Source organism: Aptenodytes patagonicus, chromosome 7, assembly GCF_965638725.1.
Source record: "Aptenodytes patagonicus chromosome 7, bAptPat1.pri.cur, whole genome shotgun sequence".
Classification (NCBI taxonomy): domain Eukaryota; kingdom Metazoa; phylum Chordata; class Aves; order Sphenisciformes; family Spheniscidae; genus Aptenodytes; species Aptenodytes patagonicus.
The window spans coordinates 55006649-55022751 of record NC_134955.1 but is presented as its reverse complement, the minus strand read 5'-3'; the positions used below and the strand labels follow the sequence as shown (position 1 = coordinate 55022751).

The 16103-nt window shown below is 37.5% G+C and overlaps 1 protein-coding gene across 1 annotated transcript; it reads right to left on the bottom strand.

The window, feature by feature from the left end:
* Positions 1-499: 499 nt before the first annotated feature.
* On the bottom strand, positions 500-16079 carry CPSF2 (cleavage and polyadenylation specific factor 2). The gene is made up of 15 exons (XM_076345314.1): positions 16000-16079; positions 15148-15333; positions 13508-13667; positions 13311-13416; positions 11449-11578; positions 11006-11121; positions 10298-10485; positions 9598-9888; positions 7921-8021; positions 7378-7578; positions 6543-6695; positions 5744-5969; positions 3557-3856; positions 2441-2575; positions 500-2335 (listed from the first exon to the last, which is right to left on the bottom strand). Exons 2-15 carry the CDS (start codon positions 15294-15296, stop codon positions 2243-2245), a joined length of 2349 nt encoding a protein of 782 aa, XP_076201429.1. The 5' UTR covers positions 15297-15333; positions 16000-16079; the 3' UTR covers positions 500-2242.
* Between the last annotated feature and the right edge of the window lie 24 nt (positions 16080-16103).

Genomic DNA, 16103 nt, shown 5'->3' with positions numbered 1-16103 from the left:
ATGGCCTGTATTCCCCTTCATCCCTCTCACCACCAGAATTGTCCACAAACCCAGCTTTCCCCAGTCCCAGCACTCAGATGACTACTATCGCCTTGCGTATCAGCTTTCTAGGTCTGATTTCAAGCCACACTCATGCTGAATAGACTAAGAACAGTTAGCTGTTTTGCTCATACTTGAGCCTTTTCCTTAAGTGATGGCACTAATTTGGGGTTCTCCTCGTTACCAGAACACACAGGAATTTAGTGACTGATAACACTAAACTTCTGTTAAACTTAGCTGAATTTGAATCAATAGGTTTAAAAAAACAAACAAAACTGATAGAAAGCTTTATGATCACACTGTCTTGTCTTCAGCCCTTTCTTAAAAACAGCATTATTTTTAGTTTGATTTCCTAAGGGGTTTTTTATTAGCATATTCCATGCAGGCATGTGTGATCTCTGCCCACCCTAAGCCCTCAAGTTAAAAGTCCTAAGGCCAATATGATTATGTACAAAGTAACTCACTTTATAAAAGTTCATTAGTATCAGCAACAATACTAATACAATAGTATTCACCAACAAGCATCCAGTATCATATAGATTTACATAGCATTGCTACAAAACAGCTACAAAAACAGAGCATTTCTATGAAGTTCTGGCTGTCAATATAATGGAAAGTTTTTCTACACTTTAAAAAAAAAAAAGCATGGAGCCCTTCAGTCATTCCTAGCCAAGATTTTCTTTGTGTAACATACATTCTCACTCAGCATTAAATTTGCAAGTTTTTTACATTTTTAGTATATAGTTCTAGCAGGTTTGTTTTCTTTTTTAACATGGTCTTTAGTTTTAAGTTACTATTTTAAACAGAATAAATAGTCTGTAGATCAGATAGAAAACTATTTGTCAAGAATGAATTGCAAAGTAAATTATCTTTCCATTGATAGCCCACAGGGCTATTTTTTGCCACTGTTTCAAAAGGTTTTATTTAAACATACACAGAGAGCGCATATTACATTGCTGCTGCATGTAAAAACAAGCAAGCAACCCTCCACTGCCAAAGCTGGTGGTTCACACGTGGACAGGGGAAAAAAGGATTAGATAAACTCTCAAGAGGCCATTTGTTTGCATAAGTTAATTTCTGAGAAATTAAGGCGCCCAAAACTGTACTCATCTTCACCTAAAAAGTAAGGTCAATTCTGAGCATCAGCAGCTACAGTAAGTCCCACTGTCAACTAGAATGAAAAATAGCACAAAACATGCAACTGGAATGAAACATGGCACAAAAGCATTAAATACATCACATGAACTCAGATTTCAAGATAAAGGATCTTCCTGAACTTGGCTCATGGCACTCTGAACAAACAGCAGTGCATGGATAAAGGCTTTAGACTTTGAAAGTATTAAAGTCTAAAGAACTCAGAAAAGGTTTTATAGTTGGCATAATTTTGCAAAAGCTAGAAGTTACAAATTCTGTAAGTTTGTACAGAAGTTACTCTGAAGCACACAATTATTGGATTTTAAACTGCCTGGCAATATTATCCAGTCGTCTTAGAGTACCTTTCCAAAGTAATTTTTTGATCCTGCAGATTAATACTTTATATAGAATATAAAATGCTGTTCTGGAACAAATCAGTAACATGGAGCAGATACAACATTAAGATGCAGCCAGATTAACACTGGGGGAAAGTTTGGGTAGTCTAGCTTTAAGTGGGCTATTAAAAATGTACTTTAACTAACCTCCATTAAAAAAAAAAAAAACCCAAAAAAACAAACCACAAAAAACTCAACTGTCCCCTAAATTGAAGTTATTAAAAAAAAAAAAAACACCAAAAAAATCAACCAAAACCAACCACACAAAACCCAAAAAGAACAAAACCAAAGAAACCCACAGTTCCCTATCTAATTTTATTTTAGAACAGAAGAACGACTTCTATATATTTTGTACTCTTTGGCAGAGAATCTATGAAACCAAAACATCTCCTGACAAATTGAACCTTTCCTGAGAAGGGTTCAGAGTCAAACTCATTTATAATGTGTTATGTGGGAGACAGCAAGTCATGACAGTTTGAAAGTTAGCAACATGGAATGTACCAACAGATTTATGAAGAACGACAGTAGCAGTTATTTACATGTTCAGGGTAGTTAATTGTTCTTTATGAATTAGGTTTCCCCTGTATAAATTAGAAAACTACAAAAAGTCAGAACTGGGAGAAATCCCCATTGTCTTTAAAAGTTCAAGTAAAAATATCTTTGCAGCACTTTCCTTAGACAATAGCGTATTGCTCGTACAAAAGGTCTCTTATCCTATAGAAGTCCTGACAGAGACAGCCTTCTAATCCAATGCGCCCCGTTTCAGTCTGAAACAAAAGACATGTTTCAATTTATTATCTTTACACTAATGAGAAACTTAATTTTTATTTAGAATATTATTTAGCAAAGAGTTTAAGATGCAGAACACCTACCCTGCGAACAGCCACCAGGTTGTTGCACACAAGCACTCCTCCTACAAATTCAGCTTGTATACCTTCTCGCAAGAGAACTTGCTTGAAGTCAGACAGTCTCGGCTCATTCATAAACACAGACTGATGTCCAAGAACCTTTAAACAACACACACAATTTTAATACTTCTGCTACTTAATACCTTCCATTTTTCCAAAGGTCTCCTCATCATTGTGTTGGCAGCAGCGTGGCCTAGACTACAGGACTATAAATGATAAGATTGGTTCTATTTCTGTTCACCTGCAGCAAGACATTTCCAGGATAAGAAGGCTTAGAAGTTATCCATCAAGTAAAGGAAAGGTTTCCTTCTTTGCTCACACATTGAAGACAAATGGAAAGCTGTCATTGAAGATCCCTCTTCCAAGCCACGTTGTGCCAGGGACAGAGCTGCAGTAAGCTGTAATGCTGATCAGTACATACTTCTATGACAGTTGTCATGAATCTGAACAGACTTTAGAGTTGTCTCCGCATTTATCTAGCTCCTAGAACAGACTACATTTAGGACTGTGCAACAGTATCTTAAAAAGCAATTCTAGGATTTGAGTGATTACAATGCCTTCTATGAAAAGATAAAATAGTATCTACTCACATGCAAAGTATTTTAATTTAAGAGTAAAGATAAGTTTATAGAAAAGATTAATTTAATGAACTCTCAAATCACTACTATAGAAGCAGACATATGAATTTCAAAGATCTGTATCTCAAGTATATGAAATACTTTCCATAGCATCAACAAAACACAGTAAAATCCAAGAGTGACTAAACACCAACTAATTTCTAAATCTGCAAGTACTAACTACAAATATGAAACATGCTAATTAAAATCTTATCTTCACAAATAGATGGTACTGTATGCTAGGCACTGTTAGTGGACGCAACAGATCATCCTTGCTGAAAAGCATAAAATCTGAACAAAGAACAGTACCAGGTTTAACAAAGAGAAAACCAAACATGAAAATCCAGTTTCAGTTAGGCTTTCATTTGAATAATATCACAGTATCAACATCTAAGCACTAGAAAAAGACAAACGAATACGGAGCTTTTCAAAAAAGAAGCCCAGATCAACATAATTTCTGTACCTCATGAGGTGGCAGAGGTTCCAAAGTAGGAATGATCTCGCTCTCCTCACACATCTCCTTGTCATCGTCACCGAAGAGGCTTTTCATGGCCTTCTGTTGTGCAATGACACTAGAGTCTGAAGAAGGCATATCCACTTGCATCTCTAAGTCTTCATCTTCCCTCAGCTCTCCCTCTTCCAAAATAACTCCAGTATCCACTTTCGAAACCCGCATGTCCAGAACACCATCTATCCAGGCCAACTCGGCATCCTTGGCTTTGCAGAACTGTAGGGAGCTGACAAGAGAATCTTTTAACCTGACCTGGGTTGCACAAAAATAAAAGTGCTATTAGTTTGATGGAAAACAGAGAGAGTTATTACTTCAAGCTTTACAAATTAGCAGTTTTCCTTTCACTGTCTCTCCACATAGATTTGATTCATACTCTTTTGGGGAGGGAAAGGAGGGAATTGGTATCACCAAGGCAAGATGCTCTATACTTTCAAAATATCATTTGTATAACCCTCATGTCACTACTCAACTTGAAAAGCAGTGGAGATCAATACCTTTTTTGTCTTGGTTAAAATAAAAAAAAGAACCCATGCAACTGCAAACGTGAGTTAAACTTACAGCAAGAGCAATCAATTCCTTTTAAAACATCAGAAACCTTTTTTGCAGCCAAGGAGTTCCTCAGTTGGCCTTAGTAAATGTAAGGAAAGTTTCTATAGGTACATTTAGGTTACTGAACAGCAGTTCCAAATTTCAATCCTCAAAAAAACCTTATAATTAGTATTTTATTGTAAAGGCTGCTGTAAATATCAGATTTTAAAGTGACAAAAACATTACCTTAATCCTGATTCCCCTGATGCATTTCAGGACTTTAACCCATTAAATAAAGCCCTACTCTGGAAGACTGTTATCCACACGAGATTGTGCATGATCCCCACAGCGGAATCAAGGCTGCAACTGTATGAAGGATACTGCAACTAACTATCCATCTGCAGCACAGTTGACTCAGACACTGGGATTCTGATACCCCACTCACATCTATTATTTTCTAATTTAACGTCTCCAGTGTACTTCATCTGTTCAGAAAGCTTCAAACAGAAAAACAAACCAAAGCTATGCAGAAGACTGCATTTCCCCTTTATATAAAAGAAGAAATTTAATACGAAGCAATTACAATTTTATTCAGATAAATATTTTGTGAAAAATCACAATCGTGTCATTTCTTACATGCTAGCAATCCTCATAGCTTTATTAAAAAAAAAAAAAAAAAAAAAAAAAAAACACACACCACCACACACAACCACCAACAAACCAAACACAGAAAACACCGCTGTTTTAAGACTGTCAGAACTGGGTAATTTTGAATAACTGGAACTTTCAACTTCCTACAGGGTAACAGATTTTTCTCTGGAAAGAAGCAGAAGTACCTCTTTCAACAATTCTACTCATGTTTTTCTATTAACTTTAAAAGGACAGAAGGAATAAAGGACTAATGCCTAAAGTGCATGGGAGAGACTTTCCTCTAAACAAGTTCAAAAGTTGAATCGGGACCATACACAACTTCCACATACTCCACACAAATTATCCAAGTTTTCTTATTTAGAGCTTAACATGAAAATTACATGCAATATATTAACACAGTGCAACACATTATCATAACCTCACTTTCCATGAACCATCACATTAGCTTTTTTGGGGGGGCAGGGGTATCTTATTTATTTATTTGTTTTTAACATTCACTTGCTCCTAACTTTACATATTCATTCTTAGGTTCTATTTAGGCACGAAGGATTTTTTTTTCCTCTTTGCTCTCTAAGGCTCCCCTTCAGATTCCAAAAAGAATCCTGAATTGCAAGTAGTGTACAGTGATATTCTAACTATGGGCATTATAAATCTATTAAGACTTGAGTAAAGCAAACTGATGTTCCTATAGACACGAACCTTGCCTTTTGCTCTACAGGTAAAAACGCACTGATCTCATGTTTAAGCTTTTAAATATGTCTTATGAATAATAAGCATAAGAAGAATGCTTACCTAGAAGACAGAAAAACACTACTATGTCTTGATCACACAAAACCAAGCGTACACATAGGTAGTATCGCCTGTCCTCTCCCAAAGAACGGAGGGCCAAATTAGAGTCTGCCAACACAGCTCTACTACAGTTCACAGTAGTTACACAACTAACAAATTCCAGTACCTTACCTGGTAAATGTGAGTTTCGCTGGTTGCATCTACAGTTTCATGCAGTTTTGGCATGTAAACTTTAATATCTTTTCCACCAAAAGCTCTGCAACATTCTGCAAGGTCCTGACTGGCCTCAGGTGGTCCATGGACAATGATCAGCTGTCGTGGTTTCATTTGGTTAATAATTTTTTTAATTGAGTCCCCATCTGAGCGTCCTTCATAGTCAATATATGTAACTCTGGCTCTAGTTTGAATTAAAAACCCAAGAATAACATTTTTTAGTTTAAAAGATTAAACCTTTGAGTGCTCCAAAATATTTCATTTAAAAATAGAAGATATTCTGAAATTATTCTACATCAGCAAAAGCTGTCAGCACAAGGTATCTTATGGATCAGTAAAATACAGAATTGTCAAATATCAGCATGTATGTGTATTTAACACTATAAATTCCCAAAATTCACTTACATAGTTATCCAAAACATGAGATAGGCATATTTGAATAAGTTGTTCTTTTAACAAAATATATATACATTTGAGTATCTATGCTAACATACTATCGTATTGCTTGTTCTTCCTCTTTCATTTGTCTCCATCAGAGAGGGAACAAACTGCGAATTTCTTATGAGTGAGGAACCATAAGACTCTGTACTGTGCTCCCAGAAAGACTAGCAAAAAACTAACTTTGATAGATTGGGAAAAAAAACCAAAAAGCAAGCCCTTTCCCACTTCCTTAATTCCAAGCTAGCCTTTTACCCAATTTGCACCGTACCCATGCCACCATTCTAGCAGAACTGACAACAACAACAAAGCCACTCACTTAATTTCCATAGATTCTGTTGCAGAAATACATTTGGTAGGAACATCTGATAAGTCCTGGTCCATAGGCTCTTCTCCATTTGTCAAACCAGATTCTAATTTGCTTTTTTCTTCTTCTGTTGCTTGAAGTTCTGGAACTAGAAAATCCTCAGGTCTAAAGAATGAAAGGCATTTTACTTTTAATAGTCTTACAGTAAAACCAAAGCACTACATAATATAAAAACAAACAATGCTGCCTATTACTACTGAGATGTTTTAGAATTGTTATTGCCAACAATTTTATTATACTTGCCTTCAATATTTCCATATTTGAACAGAGCTTATTTGGAAAATATCACCTTCCTATCTTAAAAAAGAACTTTGACATCTTGGGAAATACTAGCAAATTCAGGTTTTCTAGCAAGTATTTCTTATGCAAATAGGACAAGTATTGTCCTAGATTTTTCTAGGATGAACAATGTCCTTTCCCATCATTATAAGTTTATCAAAATTATGTGTAATTTAAAGCATAAAAAAAGTCAGGTTAAAAAAAATTAAATCTTCTATCTTATAAGATAAAAGTAAAAAAAAAAAAAAAGCCTGGAATAGAAACACATTCTAAGAGGTGTGAACACAGGCCAAGGATCAGCACTCTGCAGCTTCAATCCTACCATAAGTTATCATAAGCTTCCTGTGAGACTTAGCACAAACTGTCCTAACTGTTCAAAAGTTACTGCAGTTCAAAGAGTATGTAACAGTGTTGCGAAAGAGACAAAATGATGATTTTTATTTTTATTACTTCTATTTTTTAATTATTTCATAGCTACTACATGTTAGTATGCATTACTACCACATACTTGATAATCTCGCCATATTCATCCCATTTAATTCTTTCTTCCGGGGCTGGAAACATGGGATAAGATTTCTTTGCCTGTTTGAAGAAACTTCCTTTCCGGCTACCTTCACCTTTCATCATCAAATCGTGTTTGGTCTTATGTACAGTTGGCTGATCAATATCCTCTTCAGCATCACTCTCATCACTGGAATCGATATCTGCCCTGAAATGACATTCCAAAAACACTAGCACTTTCTTTTCTTTTCCTTCAGGTTTAATATTACATAAACACACTGACTGGAAAATAACAGTTGACATAACAAACTGCCCTTGTCCTTGGTTAGCGTATCTGAGAAAGAGTTCACAGTCAAATGGCGGATGAAACAGGTCTATCATAACAACAGATTAAAGACAATCATTCCCGATTCCTCGGTGCCCCTCAGACAAGCCTATCAAAACTATGATTTTCTTTTACCCCTGTAAGTGGTTGAAGCAGCAGAATGATCACATAGAAATCTCAACTCTGACCATAACAGCAGAATGCAAGAACAGCCAATATACTTACTCTTTAGACTGTTCTAACTTCTTAGCTGCTTCTTTCTTCAGTCTCTCCTTTTCTAGGTATTCTTCAAGTTCTTTTCCTTCCAACTTGACACGTTTTCTCAACTGCAGATAGAATTAAAATTAGTATTATTGTGAGTAGCTGACATGATTCTAATACGTTTCCTACATGCAGCTGACAAGAATATTTGTACTATAGTACCAAGGGCAAGTACAACTTGTATGTCATATATGACAAGATTATGCAAGCGTGTGGCACCTTGGTGTGTCACATCATGACAACGTTATCAATTAGTAGAGTCTACTTCAACAGAAAAGCATTTCTAAAAGTATTAAAATCAGTTAGCTTTACAAAAATTTCTTAAAACGTCTTCAGGAAATATCTCTCTAATAAGTGAACGCAAATACTCTGAGATGAGCAGTGTTTTTTTAATTTTTGTGTCACTAATATCAAACCAGAAGAACCTGGCAAAGTCATACTAGCAGGCAAAACAACAGTAAGTTTTGTTTCTTGTTTTCTGAAAATCAAATTAGAATACAGGTCACTTTGAATAATACTGAGTTCTAGTAATAGTCTAATACTGTAACTCAATGCTTCCAATCCAATCTTAAACTAAAATAAAGCTGCATCATCAGGATTGAAGTTACCATTGCAATCACAGGGGATTCCCATAAATTAACAATTTTTACCAGACAGAAGTAGACACAGGTATATAAATTATTGAAAATAATTTGAAAGCAGAGTAGTAATTAATTGTGTTCTAATTCCTAGCTTTCGCTTATCTTTCTAATTCTGGTGGGATGTTGGAGCGGGTCCAGAAGAGGGCCACGAAAATGGTCAGGGGGATGGAACACCTCTCCTGTGAAGAAAGGCTGAGAGAGTTGGGGTTGTTCAGCCTGGAGAAGAGAAGGCTCCAGGGAGGCCTTCTTGCAGCCTATCAGTCCTTAAAGGGGGCTTCTAAAAAAGATGGCGGCAAACTTTTTAGCAGGGCCTGTTGCGACAGGACAAGGGGGAATGGCTTTAAACTAAAGGGGCGTAGATTGAGACTAGATATAAGGAAGAAATTTTTTATGCTGAGGGTGATGAAGCACTGGAACAGGTTGCCCAGAGAGGTGGTGGATGCCCCATCCCTGGAAACATTCAAGGTCAGGTTGGACGGGGCTCTGAGCAACCTGATGTAGTTGAAGATGTCCCTGCCCATGGCAGGGGGGTTGGACTAGATGACCTTTAGAGGTCCCTTCCAATCCAAACTATTCTATGATTCTATGAGTTTGACTTGATTCTCCCCTCATCCAAAACCAGAGTATTTTCCAGCAAGAATAATCCATCATATATTGTGATCTGTACATCAACTGCAAGCAGAATTTTTTCTCTTATAACAAAAACACAAAGGAAAGTGTTGTCTAAAGATAAATATTTAAAAGTAACTTCATGCGCTTCTCTATGGAGTATTAATTTTGCCACACCACCAAAAAGCATTCTGCAGTTCCTAATGAGACCTATTTTTATGTAAGTTTATCCACAATTGGTTAAACATGCAAAATACTGACCTCAGATTTTCCTCCGCCACTAGAAGCATTTCCAGTAGATCAAAAAGGAAACTAAGTTCAGTTTTGCTCATATTCCCCCAAATGGCCCACAATAAAAAACTTTTGAGATATATATAGAGAGAACTCTTACCTCAATATCTATAACTTTTTCAGAAGGATTATCAATCAGGAATCGTGCTAATGTTCCAGGTGTAGTGCGGTACGTTAAAATTATAGAGTTTTTGGAATCCTGGCACCATTGAATGAAAAGATCTCTGGAAAACCCACACTCTAAGTCAGGTTGACTGGCAAGAACAACTTTTGGACTAGGCACTCGAGCCAGATCAGACAGACTGTGACATAAGGAGAGATGGCGGAACTGAAAAGGATTGTTTCTCTTGTCTTCAAAGCACCTCATCAACTTGTCACTCATCCATTCAACCTAAAATACGTATTAAGGAAAAGTTATCTATAAGAATACAAGTTCTACAATAATGTACAAACCTGATATGAAGTACAGGATGCAATATGCACATGATTCTGTCAATGCTTCTCAGCAATAATGCTGGGCATAAACAACACAGAAACAAGTACTTTAAGTCCTCTTTTTTAACAGCTATAAACTATGCTAACAGGTCTTGTGATAAAACCAGAAATGAGTATCAAGAAACATGCCCATAGCCATGACTGGACTCTGTGTTACTTGATCAAAAGATCTAAGACACAAACACGCACTACAGAATAAGGACAAATACCCAGTATTTAGCCATTTTTTACTGTTAAAAACAAAATGCTTTTGCATACATGTCCCATTATCCTCTTCAAAACTGCGTGTTAAAATCAAAACAAACCTGTGATTTAGAGAACTCCACTACATTGTAGCTGACGTTATTCAAGAGTGCTAGAGAGTAGACTCCTAATCCTGCATCTTTCGTTCTCCAGATCTGATCAAGAAGTTGAGCAAGTTCCAGAACTCTGCCTGCTGTATCCACGGCTATTAATACGTTTCCATCACCTCGTAACGTCTCCAAAACATTAGCTAAGAATTAAAAACAAAACAAAAACCTACTTATACTTTGAACCAAAATCAGAATGTTTGGGGCTTGGGTTTTTTTGTTTGTTATCTCACACTAGCAATCGTAATCAAAAGCAAATTGAACACAGAAATAAATTAAACTTCAAAAGAGATCCAAAACCACATTTCCACCAAAATTAAAGGGAGCTGGAGTTTTCTTGGTAGCTCTGAAGATCTCACTGCCTTGATACTACTTTTTCTTTCTTTTTCTTCTTTTATTAAAGAAAAACCCAACAGTAAAATGGAGCTTAAGAAGAGACTAATTGATACTGGGTAAAGTACACTGTTTTCAAATACAGTTCATTGTTTTCAGGAAACTGTTTAACCCACAGGATCAGTACCATAAGAAAAGAGTAATTCAAAATTTGCTAAATTTTAATAAAGGTTCTTAGTTTGGACGCTGATGAATTTCTCATAGAAAAACAATTTACAGTGGCTAATAAATCACATTACTGCTATTTTCGAGCCCAAACAGAATACATACTCAGTAGCTGTTCATCCCTTTGCTTCCTCCTGGGTTGTACATAAGTAGCATTAAATGAATCTGTAATAAGCAATGAAGGCCTGCTCAACATTTCCAAGGAACATCCATTCAGATGGCTGTGGAAAAAAGGCGAAATCTCACTTTCTGCATTTCTATTTTATGAGAAAAAACAAGCCAGCTAGCTTCCAGATGTTAGCATTTACAGAAATCAAACTCCTCAGTAGCTGAATGTTTCCTGCTTCAAACTTACAAATAAATAAAACGGAGAGGAATGAAGAAACCCAGCGCTAATGCTTGTTTCAAATTGATTAATCTGAATGCAAGTAAAATTAGTGGTCTTAGCGCTGGAAAGGCACTGCTACTTCCATACCTGTTTATCACACGCTAAATGATGCACACCTAACACAACGTCTAAGAAATATATATTGCTATGTTGAACTTACATCTCCCTCTTGTGGTTGAAATCAACTGCGTAAACAATTTCTTCCTCCCCATCCTTGACAATCTTCCAAATTGTGCCTCCTATCATGTGGCCAGCTGGCAATGGTGTAATTGACAAACCATGTCCTTTGCCTACAAAAGTTTTCAATATTTTAGGTACATTACATGTAATAAAATCCATTACTCTGAATAAGAGAGAGTAATTTTAAACAACTGAACTCCAGAATTATTACTATAATTATTATTATTATTATAAAAATCAAATGAAGTATGAAAAATCAGTAACATATCTGTCCTTCCCATCTAACCAGTAACTTCACAATTTTTTGCAATTCACTTCTATTTTGCCTCCAGAAAAAGAAACTAAAGTGAAGATCACTTCTTCCCTCCACCTCCCACCGGTACTCAGAGGCACTGCAGAGCTGTTGTAACTATAGGCCTAAAAACCAGTAAATTATATAACAAACATATCACATGGAAGCAAGCACACTGGTGAAAGGCAGACCCCTCTCTGGGGCAACACAAAATGTTTCCTATATCATTCACTGTCTAGGTACTTACAAAAACACACATAAATTACATAAACTGGAAGTTTTCCAGAATGACAAACATGCAAGTCAAACAATACCAGGAAAGTTGTTCACGTGCTGCAGTCAGGGATGACAGATTTTTTTTTTTTAATGCACTGTTACTCCTCTCACTGGTGCTAGCCTGTATCTTTGTCAGAGTAAAACTAGACCACCCATGACCATTACTGACTGACTTCGCTGCATTCCACCAACTTGAACAGAAGTGCACAGCCTTAATAATAATTAAAACATACATTATCTTCTTAGAATCATAGAATCATAGAATCATTGAGGTTGGAAAAGACCTCTAAGATCATCGAGTCCAACCGTCAACCCAACACCACCATGCCCACTAAACCATGTCCCTAAGCGCCTCATCTACACGTCTTTTAAATACCTCCAGGGATGGGGACTCCACCACTTCCCTGGGCAGCCTGTTCCAATGTTTCACCACTCTTGGCATCATTCTTAGATGCATCCATTGAGTCTTTTCAAATCACTTTCATTAAATATGAAAAAAGTAGGGTGTTTTAAAAAAGTTGCTCACTAAAATTACTTTTAAGATGTAAAAGTTGGCAGCACAGACATAGCCTTGCTACAAATATCTTGAAAAAGGGTCAGCAGCCTTTCAAGAAAGGCATCCCATTTCTATTTTCCAAATTACAGGGCAAGTATGCATGCAGGAACTGGGAGATACTGCATCTCAGAGACAAGCCGCTGGTGGTCACTTTGTATGTGTCTTTGTTCAAGAACTGGGTTTCCATTTCATTCTGATCTTTAAACTCAAGAAGAGTGAAAAGCTACTGATTCTCCAGATGCCACAGTTCCTAGCAATAAGCTACACTGAGTATCATTCAGAGTCGGTGAAGACCTCCTCAGTAAATCATCCACATGCTGTAACTTAATCTCTGCAACCTATTCATTCTCTAGAAAGTTTTCCTTTGTGTTACTCGTTACTGAAGAGTTCCGAGGTATCTACCACTAGACATGAGTAAATGCCTTTGAGAGACATGAGCAAATTCCAAGAAAAGTTACAAAAACACAAAAAAGAAACAATGTCTAAATATACTTTGGCATGACCTCCTCCTCATTAAGTGGAAATTCTACCCATTTCCACATAAAATTACTGAGGCAAACGTTCACCTGATATAGACTGACACAGGGCTATTGAATATCAGCCCTGCAAAATGCACATTTCAAAACTTACTCCCCTTAAAAAAAAGTTACTTTAACTCTTAATGACACTGTTGCCTTTCGCTAGAAGTCATTTATTGAAATTTTGGTGACAACTTTACCTTTCAAGTTCACAATCTGAGAAAACTTCAGCTGTTGTATCTTATCAAAGGCTGCATCTACATCATCCAATGTAAAGAGTGTGAAATCTTCAGTGTTATGGCGGGACTAAAACAAATAAGAAGTATAGAGCATTCAAGAACCTGAGCACTCTACCATACCAAAGATGTTGTGTATGAAAGTATCAACTTAAATATACCTGGTAGAGATCATACATAAACATCTGTCCCATTTTATATACAGGAATAGTTGCATAAATAGCACAATTCAACCCCATTTTTCCAACTGCATATGGAAGAGCACCAAGGTGTAGAGGGTCAGGATGAGAAAGAAGAACAGCATCAACCTGGTGCACGTGTCTACAAAAAGAGGGACAACAGAAGCTGGTGAAAAGAGTTCTGTATGGTGTTATATACTCCCTATTATGGCTACTTTGAGAATACATACACAGTCCAAATGCCAAACAAGAGAACTTAAATCCTTCCAGATTTAGAACAAGGTTTTAAAAATCATAATTAAAAGTTACAGATATTTCCAAATGTTCAAGTACTTAAAAATGCAAGTGACTTCTGAAAACATAATTTCAAGATCTGGAAGACAGAAGTTTTACATCAAATTCTTGATTAGAAAGACCTTAATATATACTTGGACACCAGAAAGTACATTAACTAAGGGGCCAGAAATATTATCAGTGCAAACATGCTACAAATTGTTTATACATCTAAAAACCTAAAACAGACAACTTTTCTTCTTATGAAAAGACCAAGTTACAGGACCAAAGACACAACAATCCTTAAATTGATAAGGATCAAATCAAAATATATTTCTCTAAGAACAGAAAAGGTCAAATATATCATTTAAGAAAAGTGGCACATAAGTTTTTTGTGTTTTATTCATTTTAAAAACAGAAGATTTTTTTTCTTGCAAAGTGTTGCATAAAATAAGAACTCAGACTAAAAACTTACTACCTATCATAACTGAAAAACTTGACGGCATGAAACATACGCAACAGGTGAAAATACAAGTTGGGCTGAAAGCTGTTTGTTCCCTCACATAGTAACTGGGGCACACACATTCTTCTTGATGGCTGTTATTAAAAAGGGGATTTTTATCTAATTGCCTCTCAGATAAGACACTTGAAAAATTTTATATATTATCCTTAGTACATAATAATCCTCAGTGAAAAGAATTCAAATGCTACAAGTGTGTCAATGCTAGAAAAGTGAATCTATAAGAATAGCATCACAAAGCTTAGTTTCTTTCAGGAATTTCCATGTTTCAGTCCTAACCTTGCATCAGCAAAGCTCCTTGCTGTAAACCTGCAGAAGTTCAGTATTAAAGTCTAGACAGGTTTATTTCTTTGCAGGGCTGGGATAACTAACAAAAGCTGTTTTCCTGACTGACAGTCTATTCAACTTGAAACAAGAGGCAAGAGTTGAACCACTTTGTATTCAGCCTACATACACTAAGGATTCTTTCATTTAAAACTTAGTTAACCATTCTAAATTAGTTTAGAGTCGAGGTCAGTCTCCCATAAACTCTGCTCTGTGTCACGTTTATGAAAAAAACACAAAACATCCAAGCCAAAACAAACACAGAACAATTTGAGAATTACAGTTACTAAATGTAACTCATTAAACTCACAAGAAAAAAACCCAAGTTTTTACTGGAAATGTTTCAGCAGCATAATTCCCTTCATATAAAACATACTTAAAAAAATAAAAAAGGAACAATTTTGGATTTATCATCACCATACACATACCATTGCACAGTATTCTGAAAACTTTCAGAAAAGGACAAGACATTAAAAAAAAAAACCGTATGAACTGAACTACTTACTTCCTCAGAGAATCAATAATATCCATAGAAAAGTTTTCATCCCAGCCACAGTCCAAAAGAAAACGAAATTCATCTACTTGTAACAGATAGCAAAGGGCAGATTCCTCCTGCACCCCTGAAAGCGTAGTCAACTTGATTATCGATGTCATTTTCCTCTCCAAGTGTTTAATCCCCAAAAGAACTAATCTGAATGGGGGAAGAAAATGTCTCATTGACTAATCCAAAGGAAAGGTCTATTTATTTAGATTAACTTCATACATTTCTGAGAATACACAGGATAACAGTTGTGAATACTGTTCAGTACAGCTACTGGATATCAATTAAGTCTCAGATATTAACTTTTGATCGTTGTAAGTCTTTTGTTATTAAGGGGGGGGGGGGGGGGGGGAGGGATTACGATAAAAAAAAGGATCACTAGGAGCAGTGCAGTTAACAGCAGCTCCCTCCGGGGGCCGGATGGGGGCACCCGGACATGGAGCCTCCAGGGCCGTGGTCCCTCAAGCCCAGCGACTGCCCGAGGCGGGGCCCAGCACGGGCCGGGCCGGGGGTTCCGCACGGCGGCTCCAGCACCCAGCCGGGCCCCACCGCCGAGACAGCGGCCCGGCCCTGATGGGGTGAGCCTCGCCGGCCGGGCCCGGCGTAAAGGCGGCGAGCCCTGCGCCCACTCCAGTCCCGAGAAGAAGAAGAGAAGGAGGAAGAGGAGGAAGAGAAGGGCGAGCTCGGCGAGGACGAGCCGAGCGCTTCACGCCTCAGCACCGGGCCGAGCCCGGCTCCCCGCGGGGAGGAGAGGGGCATTCCGCGGCGGGCGCTGAGGCCGGCCCGCAGCGCTGCCCCCCGAGCCGCCGCCGCTACCTGTCTCGCGGGCCGCCCGCGCGCCGGCCTCCCTCAAGCCCACCGGGGCGCGCGCCGGCCACCTCCGCCCCGTGCAGCACCCTCCGCCATCTTGCGGGAGGCGG

Bases quoted from the DNA above. Each gene is read 5' to 3' on its own strand.
- CPSF2 (XM_076345314.1), bottom strand. From the start codon at position 15,296: ATGACATCGATAATCAAGTTGACTACGCTTTCAGGGGTGCAGGAGGAA. The intron at 11,122-11,448 runs GTAAGTTCAACA...TTTTTTCCACAG, and splicing joins TTCAACCACAAGAGGGAGAT to CCATCTGAATGGATGTTCCT. The intron at 8,022-9,597 runs GTAAGAGTTCTC...TTCTATCTGCAG, and splicing joins AAAAAGTTATAGATATTGAG to TTGAGAAAACGTGTCAAGTT.